General features: G+C 50.8%; 4 protein-coding genes across 4 annotated transcripts; 2 read left to right on the top strand and 2 right to left on the bottom strand.

The window, feature by feature from the left end:
• Positions 1-1,487: 1,487 nt before the first annotated feature.
• On the top strand, positions 1,488-6,035 carry SCP_0804850 (hypothetical protein; the record flags this gene model as incomplete). The annotated part of the gene is made up of 22 exons (XM_027761073.1): positions 1,488-1,776; positions 1,836-1,928; positions 1,980-2,292; positions 2,355-3,024; positions 3,077-3,217; positions 3,272-3,403; positions 3,459-3,644; positions 3,697-3,738; positions 3,812-3,924; positions 3,982-4,049; positions 4,111-4,232; positions 4,292-4,327; positions 4,378-4,435; positions 4,489-4,675; positions 4,726-5,289; positions 5,346-5,448; positions 5,498-5,522; positions 5,572-5,607; positions 5,665-5,683; positions 5,747-5,830; positions 5,885-5,948; positions 6,003-6,035. 22 exons carry the CDS (start codon positions 1,488-1,490, stop codon positions 6,033-6,035), a joined length of 3,378 nt encoding a protein of 1,125 aa, XP_027616874.1.
• A 383-nt stretch (positions 6,036-6,418) lies between these two features.
• Positions 6,419-8,489, top strand: SCP_0804840 (hypothetical protein; the record flags this gene model as incomplete). Its single annotated transcript, XM_027761072.1, has 3 exons — positions 6,419-6,491; positions 6,884-7,957; positions 8,008-8,489. The coding sequence occupies 3 exons, from the start codon at positions 6,419-6,421 to the stop codon at positions 8,487-8,489; spliced, it is 1,629 nt and encodes a 542-aa protein (XP_027616873.1).
• Positions 8,490-9,328: 839 nt separating this feature from the next.
• Positions 9,329-11,635, bottom strand: SCP_0804830 (Docosahexaenoic acid omega-hydroxylase CYP4F3; the record flags this gene model as incomplete). The annotated part of the gene is made up of 14 exons (XM_027761071.1): positions 9,329-9,489; positions 9,544-9,572; positions 9,627-9,659; positions 9,713-9,946; positions 10,005-10,034; positions 10,096-10,290; positions 10,345-10,414; positions 10,473-10,726; positions 10,803-10,975; positions 11,033-11,130; positions 11,184-11,227; positions 11,278-11,369; positions 11,427-11,524; positions 11,581-11,635. 14 exons carry the CDS (start codon positions 11,633-11,635, stop codon positions 9,329-9,331), a joined length of 1,566 nt encoding a protein of 521 aa, XP_027616872.1.
• A 1,308-nt stretch (positions 11,636-12,943) lies between these two features.
• Positions 12,944-13,572, bottom strand: SCP_0804820 (hypothetical protein; the record flags this gene model as incomplete). Its single annotated transcript, XM_027761070.1, has 5 exons — positions 12,944-13,019; positions 13,071-13,103; positions 13,164-13,385; positions 13,442-13,471; positions 13,526-13,572. 5 exons carry the CDS (start codon positions 13,570-13,572, stop codon positions 12,944-12,946), a joined length of 408 nt encoding a protein of 135 aa, XP_027616871.1.
• Between the last annotated feature and the right edge of the window lie 1,949 nt (positions 13,573-15,521).

Genomic DNA, 15,521 nt, shown 5'->3' with positions numbered 1-15,521 from the left:
CGCGGAGACACAGACAGCCAATCCAGTTGCCCGGATTCCGGTGCCACGTCATAGGAACCGCAGTGCGGAGTATACCTGTAGGACAAACTCAGTACATATACAGATATCGATGAGTGATACTAGCCACTGTTGTCAAAACTACTGCGCACATTCACTGCCCCTGGCTGCTCCGTTATGTGATTCGACAGTTGCCCTGCAGTCGAAATTCACGCAAAGCTACGCACCACATCCTGGCTCGTTGAGCTTCTCTGCAGTGACCGGCTGTTCTTTCCCAGCCTGGAAATTGTGCGGCTCGCCTGCCAGGATATTTTTCGATGTAAGTAACATCAGTATGTTCCGTTCCGTCGGGATCGCGGGTCTGACCCAGTGTTCCATGAATCTGGAGCAGATGACCTAGAGTGGCCACAAGATACGGAATCATTTCTTCAGACGCCAAGGTAGAAGCTGGATGCAGGTGCATCGAACCTGAAATGTTGAGCGACAAGAGCAATGAATTGAATGCAATTCTGACAGCACCACGGAGCCCTAGTACAGTAAGCCGGAGTCCACCCCTCTGAGACGGACATGCAGCTCCGTACTAGATATTCGAATGCAAGATGCCGAAGACCAGGTAAGGCTATTGTGGACCTGTTCCTACAGATGCTATGTGCACCTGCGAATTACAGAATTTCGAATTTTCTTGACCGGAAAGCGTGCGACTGCGAGATGCAGGATGCCCGACATATGCCAGACAGATGTTGGCCATTACATCGACAAGCCCTGAAGACGCACACGAGACGTTGAAGCCCAATGAAATGCTCCGAGACTGATATCTGAGTTGGAGGTGGAAGATATGGAGGTATGTGATCAGTTGGAAGTTTGAAGCTAGAAATGACTGGGCGCGAAAGACGGGCGATTACTACAATTGCACAGAGTATCGCAGAATGCAGTCTTGAACTCGTTTGGAAGACCATCACTGCGTATGGGACACACATATGGAGTGCTGGAGTCCAAAGCGCTCAGAGGATGAGATCTGCCACAGAAGGCGGAGGTGCCAGATCAAAAGTTGACGGCTTGCGCGATGTTGAAGGAAGAGTGCTCGTGTTGCAACAGCCTCGGACAGTGAGGAACCAGTGTTGAGCTATGATCTTCGCTGTACACAGCCTCCACCTTGCGCCCAAAGAGGAAGTCGATTGGAACGGGGCCTGTCAGAGCTGGTAGTATGAATTGAATTCAAGGTTGATTCGAGGTTCCAGACTGTACTACTTTACCTGAATTGAATATTTTATGAAACATAGACTCCATTGAACCAGAACGTAGGGTCTTATCACCTTCTGCGTGTCAGTTCAAACTTGTTGAACGCGTTACGCGGAGTGAGTCTCGTAGCAGGTGACCGCGTATGTTGTGACTCCTGCGTGACACCACGCGTGCTGAGGGTGGCAATAATCCGCCTCATTCTTCCTGACTTCCAAGAACAAAAGTAAACGGTCCTGCGCTCTTAAGATCATATGCCTGATCGTGAGCTGCGTTCTGGTACGGTTCGCAACGCGAGCCCCTTTCTAGAATCTGGGTGGGAACGTGTGTCGAAGCGCCAGAAGACAGGAGGAAGCCACACGCTGTTTGGGCCTGTATCTTCAGCGCTATCTCCACCACATAGCATCGAGCGCACTAAAGGACTCAGAACGATGGATTCACCAACGAAGACCATGAAAGGACGCAAGAAATTTATCGCAGATTTCAATGCCATGAAGGAGGCGTCAAAGGAAGGCTTCCAGGTCAATGATCTCCACGTTCGCCGTATGTGACTCTTCCTTGTTGCGATTACCCTGGAACGTCTGACGGATGCATATAATCAGACGTAAAAGCTGGCGAGGACGAAGGAGCATTTGAGTGTGACGTGGTGAGACCAAATGGGGAGCCCCTGGTATCCCTGAACTGCGTCGTCTCTGGTGAGTTCACTACTTTGTGGCCCTTAGGACAGACAACATATTTTGTACCAGACACATCTGAATATCCGGAGAGCCACACTTTCTTTTGCTTTTCGCAAGATGAAAATCCTCCTCCGCATGTGCTACGGGCAATGGAGGCCGTTCACGAGGAACGCTCGTGCACGATAGAAATGTTGTTGAAGAATTTGCTCTCGACACTAGCTAGGAAGATCTCTGTTGGTCATGAGCATACGGAGGAAGGGTCTGATAACGATGAAATGGAGGAAGACTACGATGCATACGATGCATACGATGAGCATTCAGATGACGACTTTGGAATCATTGCTACTAACAAGATTCAAATGAACGTCGGCTGTCTACAGCGGTGAGTGCGCCGGGTGTTTTGTGAAACTCTTGATGATTGACGATTTTGCATCTCATCCTCAGTGATTTCAATGAGGCGGCCGCTTGTAACTATCGACCGGGTTTCGTGCCGTTCGGCAGGGACGAGTTCGTGCTCACAATGTCGTTGCCTGTGATCTCGTTGGCGACCGACATACCTGCACGCGCTCTTATGGCCTGGGATCGACGGCTTCTGTCTCGCACGCAGCATCTCACATTGATCGTATCTGGATTCCGAGGTGTATATCCGGTCCTACAAAAGGATGGAACAATCTTTCTTGATGCGCTGAAGCGGGCGGTTTCCTTGCAATTCAGGATCGGGCTGACAGCCACACAAAAGCCATCGAAGGAGCACGTTGCCGAGGTCGTGCGCAACTTCGGGTTAAAGGAAGATAGAGCTGCGGATGCCACGGATACAATTACGCTGCCTGTCTCGCCCGATCCTGAACTCGAGGATGAGGATGTGGAAGTCGAAGAGACAGCGGACGCGTCCGATCAGTACCTGGAGGATTTCAGTGAACCGGACACAGAGACACATGGTTTCCAGCCATTCAGTCTGAGCTCTTCTTTGGAGAATCTGCTCAACAACTACTTCTTGAAAGTGGTACAATTGAGGTTGAAGTACGAGCTCGACTGGGCAAGCGCGGAGCTTCTGTGCTGGGAAGCAGAGCGATCGCAACAGCCTGAACAAGTCATCATGAAGAGCATGGGCAAGGTGAGTGGCATTAGTATAAGTTGCCTACTTCGCGTAGTTACTGCTTCTTTAGAAAATGCGTAAAGCGGAAGAAGAGGAAAACGCACTTTCGAGCAGCTACAACCTTCCTCCTGACCCTCTACTTACTGCAGAAGACAGAGGCCATCTTAACCTACCTCTGATAGCGTTCTGCTATCTGATTCGCCGACTGACGGTAAAGACTTATCCATTGATCTACTCGCGGGGTTGATGCTCACAACACCATTAGCTTTGTTCTCGCTATTGCATTGTTTGCCATAACAAACTTAGTACCGACTACGAAGCGCTCAAGCCTTACGTCTGTGATTCGAGACTCTGCACGTACCAATATTACAACCTGAATCGCGGTCCATCACTTGAAGTTGTCATCTTCTCTTTTTGCTGAAAAACCAGCCCTGATTTCCGTTCTTGTCTAGTACGAAATATGCGCAAACCCTGCAACTATAGATTTACTTGTTTCGTTGGCGTACACTAGTGCAGCGGAGGGATCCCTGGATGAACCTTTACCTTTGGGTATGGGTCTGCGCGTACCTCTGGCTAACATGGGGTCATCCTCAGATCCAGACGGGCTGTGCGACTTCGACACGCTGTCCCGTCCTCAGGTACACTTCAAACGTGTCCTCATTCCTTGAACATCGTCTGACATTCCTACAGATGTGCTCTGTTATCGTAAATCTGATAGATACCTTGCCTAAAGTACGCATCCTTCTGCTAACGATGCTTGTCATCCTCAGATATATGCTGATAGAGCCATCTTCCAATATTTCAGGTCGTAGATATGAAGAAACATCTGGAGAAGTCCACGGAAGGTCGTAGAATAAAGCCAAGACTGAAGGATATGGATAATAACATTACTGATGCTGCTTGGTCCATACTTCGATGGTGAGTTCGGAGAAGTAGGCGCTCTAGTGTAAACTCCTTGTGCATCCCCCTTCACAGGTGTGTTGCATCGTGCACCGCGCACATTGAGGAGTTGAGATCGGAAGAAGATCGCGTGCACAACATTGGTTAGTACACATCTCACCATTACTAGAAAAAGTCGGTGTAATTCCTGTTCCTCGGTCTCAGAGCCTACATGGCGGCAGTTCCGTTTTAGCGTCGGGGCCCCTGATGCTGAGGCGAAATTCCGCAGTGCTCTCGTGCAGGCTAAAAAGGTGGACAATAACACTTTGAAGTACCCATCTCTATACGTACGTATCTTATTAAAACCATTCGTACTCGTTTTCATCTTCAACCTGTTCGATTTCAGGCCTTCCACGGTTCTCCGCTGAAGAATTGGCATTCGGTTGGTTGCTTCGAATGCCGTTATATGGTTGTCCTGACTGCCACTTTCAGATTATTAGGCATGGACTTTGGTACAAGAATATCGCACACGGGCGTGCATATGGCAACGGTACGGCGTTTCGTGGATGTACTGCAAGGCTTGAAATTTGATAATGCTACCAGGTGTTTACTTCGCCAAAGAAGGGACCATCTCTATGTCCTCATATGCCTCTGGTTCCCCAAAAGTTTGGCGAAACAGCGCAGTGCGTGCGCACAAGTGTGCTGTGCTGGCTGAGATCATCAACCAGCCATCGAGATTCGTCAGTACAGACCCGTACTTCGTCGTGGCGGATACGCAATGGATTGTCTGGTAAGTCGCTCCTCCATGTACAGCTTCCAGTGACATCAAACTGCTTTCAGTCGCTATTTGTTGGTGAACTCGAGTTCCGGACAATATAACCCCGGTTCGAATCCTCTCCCTGTTTCTGTCAATCCAGACATCCCGATTGTACCGTTGGATCCTAAGCATCCCACTACGCTCTCTCACCATCCCATCAAGATCCCGGAACCGTCCTACAAACTAGAGAAACTTCTTGCGGCGCGGCGCGAGGAGTACATGGATGCAGACTACGATGAAGACGACCTGAGCATTTTTTGTGCTGGAGAGACTGCCGCATCACAGTCTCAGCCCATGGATATGGATGATTCTTCGAAAGCTTTGGACGATTGGATCCATGACCCCGCATGGGTCAAAACGACGATCGAACATATGATGCCAGCACCCGTCGAGTCATCCCCTATGGCCACCATGGCTCTGCAAAAAGAGCTGAAGGCAATGCTGAAGGAGCAGGAGAAGGCGAAGAACTTGAAGGAGCTCGGCTGGTACATGCCACCTGAACTCATTGGAGACAACCTCTTCCAATGGATTGTGGAGTTACATTCTTTCGACGATTCACTGCCTGTCGCGAAGGATATGACAAGTCGGTAAGACTTAAGGCCGTTCCGACCGCCATTTCGTTGCTGATCGGTGTACCCCACAGAGGCGTTAACTCACTGGTCTTCGAGATCCGGTTCCCACCCACCTTCCCGCACTCTCCCCCATTTTTTCGCATCCTGAAACCCCGATTCTTGCCGTTCATTCATGTCAGTGTCTCCCTTTGAAGGTGACTGACTGCTGATGACTATTGCGTAGGGCGGAGGCGGTCATGTCACCGGAGGTGAGATCCCTCAAGGGTTGGTGTTCCAGGATGCTGATAATTATGTCAGGAGGATCAATGTGCATGGATCTTTTGACCGCGGATGGTTTGTGTCAATCTTCTTTCAGCACCTTTCGCCGCTCATATATTTTCGCAATATCAGGGTGGCTTCCAAGTTATAGGCAAGTCATCCCCGGCGTGGGTGATAGCGCAGAAAGCTGAAGCCGATCCGACGAAATGTTCAGCATTTCGGCGATACTTTTACAGATCAGACTTGCGATATCTAATCTTGAGCCTCGTCCGGCTCGGCTGGCTCAGAACTGGGATGCGTGAGTCACTGCTTATCATTGCACCTTCACATTCTAATAATGGCTCTACATCAGGCCCTATGGCATGCATGAAGCACTGGAAGGATACAAGAGAGCTGCCGCTACCCATGGTTGGAAGGTGCGTATCTGGTACATTTTCGTGTCTACGCCAGACTAACGGTATCTTATTTAGATACCTCAAGGACTAGACAAGCTTGCACACTAGAATAGAAACTCATTTCTGTACCTTCGGTGGAGGGAGAGAGGGAGTCTCAATGTATAACAGTTGTCATGATCGCCTCCTGCAATTGTACTTCGCTTTTGCATTATCTCGGTAGTTTTGATTGTTAGATGATTTATTTGGAGACAGTACACAAACAGGCCCGCTGAGTCTGAATTTTGTAGGTTAGATTGAAGTCAGATGTCAGAAATGTCGAGGCTGGCTTGACAACCTCTGTTACGGCGTCCCCGCTCTTGTGTCTTCCCCTCCCGCCATCCCCGCCATCCACTACCCCTTCACTATTTCTCTCCTTCTGCTCACTGTTCACGCTCTTTTATTTTTTTTGAGGACTCTGCCCAAGAAAATCAAGCAAGCCCTGTACATCTATCATGAAGGGGTTCACCAAAGTCTTCCGCACCGGCCATGCCGTCGCACCTGCTCATGCGCATCGTCAACGCTCCGGTAAGTTTTGTTGTGGATTTTTCTGCCATATTCAAGAGAAGGGAGGAGGCTGTCGATGTTCAGAAAGTTCGAGCTTGAGCCATCAGACTCGACATGGTAACACGCCGACTACAGTGCCGCAGAGGACATGGGGAGTGGTATAGCGTGATGTTTACTGCGTTACATAGCGTGGCCAGGCGAGTTTGACTATTGATGAGCATATCATTCGCGCAATATCACTCGACGGTGCTAATCGGGAGGCTTGAGTGTCACCTTGTGTACATTCTACGTTCACGATGCGGACTGTTATCTGTAGCATATTTGGGGCGGTATCGGCCGAAGTTGTGCTACCAGTTGATTGCTGGACAGTCCGGATGATGCTTGGATACGATGCTGAAAATTCCTCCATCCAGCTCCGTGCTCGTCGGGCGGATTCTACAAGACACCGACCGCGGGTCAGGTTATCCCATATACTACCCCACTCAACATCTCCTGGGACACATCCTGCATGACTTCGAACACCGTAGACATCTATCTTTACGCCCCCGGCAGCGCCTTGCCTCGCATCCACGAATGGGCGAACGTGGACTTTGCGTACGGCAGTTACAATGTCAACCTGATGCCGAAATGGTGGAACTCGACAGCGTCTGCGAACCTCCAGCTTGCAATTGTGGAGGCGGGAACACCACCGTTTCTTGCTACTATGCCAGCTGGACCCGTCTTCACCGCTACGTACACCAAGCCAACCTCGGGCAGCGTCCCTGCCGCAGCGGACACTTCCACGCCTGGTGCCTCAATCCAAAACGTGAACAACGGGCCGTCGAAGAGTCATGGCCTCTCCAAGGGAGCAGTCGCCGCGGCAGTGCTCTTGCCGCTGCTGTTCGTGATCGGACTGGCCGTCGGGGTATACATCAAATTGAGCCGCGCGAAAGGCAGGGACAAGCGCAAGCGATGGAACGAGGCGATCGACAAGCGGATGTCGACGATCTCGACGAGCTGGCGGCCCGTATCCGTTGCGGGCGCGACGGTGGTGGTACGCAACAGTGTGCTCTCGTCAGCAGCAAATGCGGGAGATCGTGCGTCGTCGTTCTCGTTCGGCGCGATGCGCCCCTCCAGCACGATCGCAGTAGAAGGCGGACAGGCGGGCATCGGCGCTAAGGGACTAGAGATTGGCGGCATCGACCTGTCGTCGCCGGATATGGCCCACATCCGGCCGGGCGTGCGCGCTCGCGCGTCGTCGTTCGGTAGCGAACGCGTCTCGCGTGTCTCGTTTGCGCCGGATACCCGTCCGTCTGGGGAGTACCGCCGCACGCGTGCGTTCCACGTCGGGCACGTGCCCCCCCTTCCGGACGAGGACGAAACTGGGGCGTTGTCCCCCACCCAGGCTGCAGGCCCCTTCAGTCTGTCCGCGGAAGATATTCAAGCACGCATGTCCGGACAAGAGGATTCTCGGCCGAGCATCGATGCGGTTCTTCCCGCTCTGTCCAGTGCGTTTAGTGTTCATGCAGTGGAAGTTGTGTCCTAACGCGCTTGCCAGTGATGCGCACCGGTGGTGATGGGGTCTCGAATAACGACGACATGTTGTTGGCCCCCAGTCCCCCTATGCCGGCTCCCCCCTCCCTGGCTCATCAGATCCCGAAGTCGTCCATAGTAGGCATCATGCCGATGCAGCCGATGCCTGCGAACGTGATGTCGCCAGATGAAATGTTGCGTGCGTATGCGGAGCGCCGCACTATTGGCTCGCCTGTGCCGGGCGGCCCTACCGTCCCTGCACCCGTGGCTAACTACAACGGTACCGGCATGCGCATCCTGTATTCACCTACCACTCCCGACTCATCTGCGCCATTGGCCACGTCGCCCATGGCACCTGCCTCGCCTGAGTCGCAATACACTATAAGCTCGCCCAAGGCTATCCAGGAGCTCGTCAGAAAGAGTATAGCAGTCACTGTTGCTAGCCAGTACGAGGACCTCGACGACGAAGACGCGTACGGGGCCGTTGAGACTGGTATGGCCGAGTGATGGTACCAACCATCCTGGCGATACCTTTCTTCCCCACCTTTCCTCTTTCCTTACCGCTGTACACTCCCGCTCCCAGCATAGATGGCGCGTACCCATATATGTTGGTGATAGGTCCATGGTGATCGTGTCGGCCCTCCGTTGTCTGAATTATTACCATTTTCGATATTCTACTCCCCTTTCTTCAAACCCACAAACGTCTTGATTGTTCCCCGTGTTCTGTGCCGCCGGCGTTTACTATGTACTACTGGTAAGATTGCTATAAATACCCTTCACATATCGCCCGGTGGTCCACGACAGCGTCGTATTTTATACCCGGTATTTATTTTTCCTTCCTTCACACCAAAACCTCCATCGTCGACGATGCAAGCGTCTTGATCTGATCCTTCCTGTTCCGCTGCGTTGCCCTTTCACACTGTTTCCCTACGCTCACGGGTGATTCCCCGCATACTTTAGGTTGGTATCGTTCCAGGAGCCATGTATTCTTCAACCTCCGTCCTACGTACTGTTCTATTGAATTTGATGTGTACCTATGTCGTCTCTTCTTAAATCACGCGCATATTCTGCGTCCTCACAGTGATATTGTGGTTCACGTGAATTGTGCTGGTGAGTCTCCACAGTAATCTGTTGCAGCAATGTTATTATTGTCCACCGCCTCTGCTTCAGTTGGGTTTGATGTTCACCGGGATGCATTTTTTTCTATTTGTTGCCATATACTTATGTTCTTTTACGCCAGAGAAGCAGAGACTAGAGATAACACACGACCTGCGTACATCTATGCCCCTAGTTCGGAAGATACTAGCCAGATGTCGCAATCACCAGATGTACACGGTTGTGGTAGTCTACGAGCAAGAATTCTTGTACAGTCCTACTTTCAACGGCATTTCCGCTCTGGTGCTTTCGTTGCCTACAGTTGGATACTGGACACCTGCTATATTCCATACAATCGGTTTTCCGGTTGATTCGAATGTAAAGTTGGGAAGGAGAACAGCCAAGACAACCTCTGCAACATGGCCGTCAGTCCCTCTGAAGGGAAGAGGTTGCGCGAATCACCTACTCATTTCCAATTCGGAGAACTTGAAGCCGCTAGGGGATGTCTGATCAGCGCCCAGGCTCAGCATCGGCTATAACAGAACTCACATGCACGCTCTTCCGCCACCGAGGAAGGACATCCTGCAAAAGAACCTTGGTTACACGTTGACTATTCACGAGGAGTCGCGACATACAGATTGGAATACACGCCGGGGATGCGTGCGTCGGTCAGGGCACTGGGAAGCGGCGACAGCCAGCGTTCAGGCTTCCACTCCAGAGCATCCTCACCCCAGAGGGCCTTGTTCAAGTTAGAGCCCGCGATGCCAATGAAGAGCTTTGTGCCATTCGGGATGGGGATTTCGCTGATCATCTTCCCGTCACGACCACGGATCGGCGCAGACAGAGGGAGGATCACATCATTTCGGACTCTGGGAATGGGTCGCGGTGTAAGCAGAACGTACTAACAAGCTAGAATGAATTTCTTACTGGCGGTGTAAGAGCGTGGCTGGAGGGTACCTAAGTATTTTGCGTTTGGTTATTTCGCTATTCAGAAGACTGACCCGGTGTATAAGCTCACACACGAAGTGTCTCCCTGCACACGGCATCTAGGTAAGGCAGCTGCATCAACTGGTCGTATGACAATTCGGCGCCATTATATTCCCGCACGATCTCATTACGAAGCCTCTCTTGTACATCAGGATGTTCTGCCAGGAGCTCAAATATTCGAGCAAGGGTGTATGATGTTGTATCTGTAGCGGCGAATGTGAACGTCCTACGCAGTACTGAGCACAAGAACTAAGCAACAACAATGACGGGCAAAACGAACGACATTTGGGCTAGTAAGTGTTCCTCTGGTAGTCGGTCTTCCTCTGATTTCGCCTCCATGTTTGCTTTCACTGGTAGCATGTGTGTCAGCAATTCTGAATTCGATTCTCGGACTGAAAAGGGTCATACATAGAATGCTCATGATGTCCCTTCCTTCTCCTATCTGCTGAAGAATGGCAGTTTCATCTCCACGCTGCAGAGCGGCCTTCTTTGCGTTGAAAATCTCCGTCGATTTTCTGTACATCGTGTCCACAATATCGACCATTTTATGCACTCGCCTGCTGGGGATGAACTTCAACAGGTGCCTTCGAAATGCAGGGGTACCAAATTGCGATATGTATGGTGCAGCAAATCTGATCAAACCGAACGAGTACGAGGTTGTACTAGATGCGTTTCCCGTGAAATATCGCGTGAGGTGGTCAGGCTTGTCTGAACGAAGAAAGAACTTGGTGCACTTACAGAAACGCCTTCAAGGCATCCGCATACTCATCTGTAGCATCTTCTACAAGAGGGTCGAACGAGTAACCGAGGCCGCCTTGCCCGATGAGTTCAAGTGCCGTACGGCCCATCCATGCCAGCATGTCTACTTCTGTGGCTTCTTCATTTACGCGAGCATTGATCGCGGTGTGTAGCTGCCGTTACCAGTGAGCACAAAGGCAACCAACTCGCGATATTCGACAAGAGCTCACCCTGTCGACGACCTTATAAAAAATCGGCAGTACTCGGCGCATGTGCGCGATGGAGAACGCGGGATTCAGCAGCTTTCGCTGCTTTCGATGGACATCACCTGCACGATAGTCAATGAGCTGTCACTACGCTTACAAGTCATTGTCGACAAACCCACTGTTGCGACTAGACTTGGACCGAAGCACATCTGATTTGCACTTATAAGCTATCAGTTGGAAACCTCCCATAAGTTGTGAGACGCGCGTACTGTATAAACGTCGGGGATTCCTCATAAATATCCTGGTCCTGCAAAATTATGCTCTGCAGCGCTTTTGGATCGTAGACATACAACATTGGGTTCTAAGTGGGAAACAGATAGTCAGTTCAATCTGAAAAGCAAGCACGAAAAAGACGAACACCCATAAATCCCGTCATATTAACAACAGGCCCATAGTTCTGCGAGAGATCCAGTTGGAAATCCCAACCATCTCGTGCCATGTACCGAGCGAGATTACCTGAGGAGGAAAATGTCACCAATATGCAGGGGTAGATACCGGCAAAAAATACTAGCCTGTCCAAGATGATTGAGGTGGAGGACCTGGTAGGTTATCCAAGGGTGATTTCATGACGAAGCGTCGCACGAGGGTTCGCCATAACATCCAAGTGACAACACATATAAAGAGACCTTCAGCGAAGGAACCAGACATAACAAGAAGCGCAGACGGCAGAGACGTCCTGAACGCCAGTATTTTGTGCCTGACTCAAGATAATGAAGCGGGCAAAGTGTAGTGTGTGGACAGCAAGGGGTTACATCCTGCGAAAGCAGTCTCAGCTCGCGCTTATGAGACAGAAGAAAAGACACCATTAACCGCCGAGAGCGACAATCGGAGAGTTTCTGCGACCCCAAGGAGCGATCTCCAGAAATAATGCGCCCCAGATTGCGTGAGCCTGCATCAGATCACTACAATGATTGGAGCCTGTCACCTGCAGGAAACCCATGTATGTGAGATTTGCCCCAAAACCATATGTCACACTCCAGACACGCGCCCGCAATTCTGCTCACCAACCGTACATTTCAAGTTATTTAAACGCCATCCAGGTCGATCTAGATCTGCGGCACCAGCTAGTTGTGGCAATTTGATCCCGCTTGGCAGCGAACTTGAATTGACCATTGAGGGCGTTCTCCCTTTTGAGTCACCGACTCGCGAGTTTCCGGACTTTGTAGGGAAGATTCTGGCATACGCTGTCGTTGTGCCATAGTATGTACCCAATGGTGGTGGGGGTTAGATGCCAAGCACTTTCCGTGACATCGTGGCCGCAGACTGTCCACCTGGTGTCCGCACAACGCACGCACTTACACATCTCTAGTAATCTCCGCTGGTGCAGATCTGACTGTTCAGCAGGCCTAGGGCTGTTCAGCTCAGGCCTCAATGGCCTATCTGATTACGCACATGGCACCCGCGCCCCCACACGTGTCATCATCCTACGGCAGAGGTTTGATAGAATCATGGATAATTCTCCGATGTTCCTCCGTTACTGGCACTGGGCGCTGGGCCAAAGCTGAAGACTTCAAGTTGTAGCAGCCCACCACATGGCAAAGTGGACAGAAACACTCGGGACTTTCCTCGTTGTCTCAGTCATGATAGAGTCGTGCGGAAAACTGACAGCATCTAATGAGAATTCTTGGTTATCTAACGGCAAGAGGAAACAGGACCTCGTGCGCTCAGACATGTTAGTCAGCGGGAATTGACGAAAACAACTGCGAACTAGGCCTTGAACATCCACCTTCTTGAACAACCCGACCTTCAGCGGCATCTCCGCCTTAATGCCCTCTTTACCCACAGTGGGACACCGAATGCCAGCCATGTTCCACGCGATTGGCTTCTCCGTCAACTCTACCGTGATTTTCGGCAGCAGGACCGACAAGATGACCTCTAGGGAAGGGGACTCATCAATCCACCTACGCATGAGAGGGAAGCACCCATGTCCATTTCGGAGAACTTGAAGTCACTATTAAATATGTTCAGTCAGCACAAACGTTTAGCGCGTTTGAGGACTTACATGCACGCTCTACCGCCACCTATGAACGTCATACTAGGAGAGAAATTTTTTTTAGCCGCGTTCCCAATTGCTTGTTGAGGTGTCATCGCTCACAGGTTTGAGAAAACTCCAGGAATATGCGCTTCAGTGACAGCGCTGGGAAGAGGCGACAGCCACCGCTCGGGCTTCCACTCCAGAGAGTCCTCGGCCCAGAGTACCTTGCTGAGGTTTGATCCCGCAACACCAACAATATTCTGGTGCCCTTGGGGACAGGTATCTCGCTCATCATCATGCCGTTGAGTCCTGGTATCGGTTCGGATAGTGGCAAGGCCACGTCTTTTCTCACTCTGTAAGGAACAGCTGTGGTGATAATAGATATAGATTCCACATACAGGCGATCCAGGATCGTGAGAAGGGGTTGTCTTCGTATGGTGCGACATCAGAAGCGCTCAGTGGTGAAAAGAGACCCAACTTACACTCGCAATATCTCCCGACAGACGGTATCCAGATACGGGGGCTGCATCAACCGATCGTAGGAAAGCGGTTCATCGCCCAGACACGCCTTCAAGAGCTCCTGACGCAGTTTGATTTGAATATTCGGATGCCGGCCAGCATGTTTGAGGTGGTGTCTGTTGCAGCGAATGTCAATGTCCTGAGCAACGCAAATTGTTGATGCCGTCATAAATGGTGCACATGCATGAGCTGGCAGTCCAAACAAACGCACGACATTTGAGCCAGTAACGCTTCTTCCGGCAATTTCTCTTCCTCGTGTTCGCTTTGACTAACGAGCAGTGAGTCAGTTGCATGCACCGCTGAGAATGACGCACTAAGGATACTAAAGATATCCCTGCCTTCTCCCACCTGTCGCAAGATAGTCTTATCGCCCTCCTGGAGAGCGGCCTTTTCGCGTTGAAGATTTTGCTAGACCTGCTCTATCGTATCGACGAGGTACTTCAGCGACGTAGGAGATAGCGAAGCGTAGGTCACCAAGCTCGGACATCATGGGGCTGATTAGCACAACACGAATCAGCGTCTCGGTGGACAAGAGGGGGCGATAACGAATTGCCGCCTACAACAGCGCCTTCATCGCATCACACAGCGTAGACGCGTCGCGCGACGCGTACCATCACATGACTTTACTTCGAAGTAACACCACGTGGGAAACCGCTATTCCACAAATTTGACAAATGGCAGGTGCAGCAGTGAGTTTTTCTGGACTGTCGGTTGGACCTTAAGGTTGGACCATAACCGACAGTCCAGAACTTTTTCTAACCCAAGAAATAGATTCCTGGGTCTTATTCTCTCAAATTGCACGCTCAGTCTTGATATCGGTGCGGGTCACCCTGACACCTGAGACCTCCGAACTGACTTGCTTACGATAAGTCTGCTGAACTGCTGTTGCTGAAAAACTATGGTAAGGCTGCCCTCGGGAGGCACACTTGTATCTGCGTAAGAGATGCAGGTAAGCGTTGGGGTAATCGATATCATCGAACAGATAGAGGACGCTCTTACTGAATCTTTCCTCGGTTGCTGAACGTATGAAAGCCGCCATCTTGCGCATTAGCAATATACCATCATCGTATGCAGTAGTGTGCCTGTATACCTCCACCGTGATGATATGTTGGGGCGCGCAGGCATACTGCTGCGCGCCCTTGAACGGTCCGTCCTGGCGTTGCATATAGCTGGATCTTCTACGCAAGCTGCTGGCAGTATTTCGCAACACGTTTGCCCTTGCATGACAACGATATCTTCTAGCCCACGATAATCTCTTTGTTGCCTGTCATCGTCAATTCATCGCAGCATGAAATAGCAAGATAGTGGTGAGTGCGAACATGAAATTTCGTCCATGTATCAATGCGATAAACGTTGATCGCTTATATCTACTGTAGACAGGACTCTCCCATTTGACGCAACAGTGCGGATCAATGCAGGTAGGTTGTTGACTTCAACTAGAGAGCGCAACGCATCATGATCGTTTTCCTTTTGGGCGATTTGTCTATTTATGTTCTGACGTGGACAGACATGTAGTTCCAGCGCGAAGCCTTCTTCATTCCGCAAGCTCTATTGCAAACATCAGTCATATATAAATTTCACCGTTTGCGTGCTTACCTGTCAAAGAACCACCATTTCCTCCAGACGGTGCCGAGTGATAGATTTGCTGTTCCGAACTTTGACTGAGTTCGAGAGGAATGCGGTGAGTCAGTTCGCGAAGAGTATAAATTCTTCTGGAAACACAGCAGGGTACCGCTTGGACACCAGTTGCCGAGCCAATTGGAGGCTGCAAGAATGTGATGGTCAGTGCAAAACATATTTATCAGAAGACCTGCTAACCACCGTGGTCATACTAGACAACACGCACCGTTCGACCGCAATGTTCGGGCGTGGTCCTTGATGAATAGTATTGGGTGCCCATACAAAGCATCGTCAATAGCGGTATGTCGCGTATGCGCTACTTCCTTGACGTCATCGAGT

This window comes from Sparassis crispa (genome assembly GCF_003851025.1).
Source record: "Sparassis crispa DNA, contig_000007F, whole genome shotgun sequence".
Classification (NCBI taxonomy): Eukaryota; Fungi; Basidiomycota; class Agaricomycetes; order Polyporales; family Sparassidaceae; genus Sparassis; species Sparassis crispa.
The sequence above is the reverse complement of the archived record's forward strand: the minus strand, read 5'-3'. Positions and strand labels throughout refer to the sequence as shown.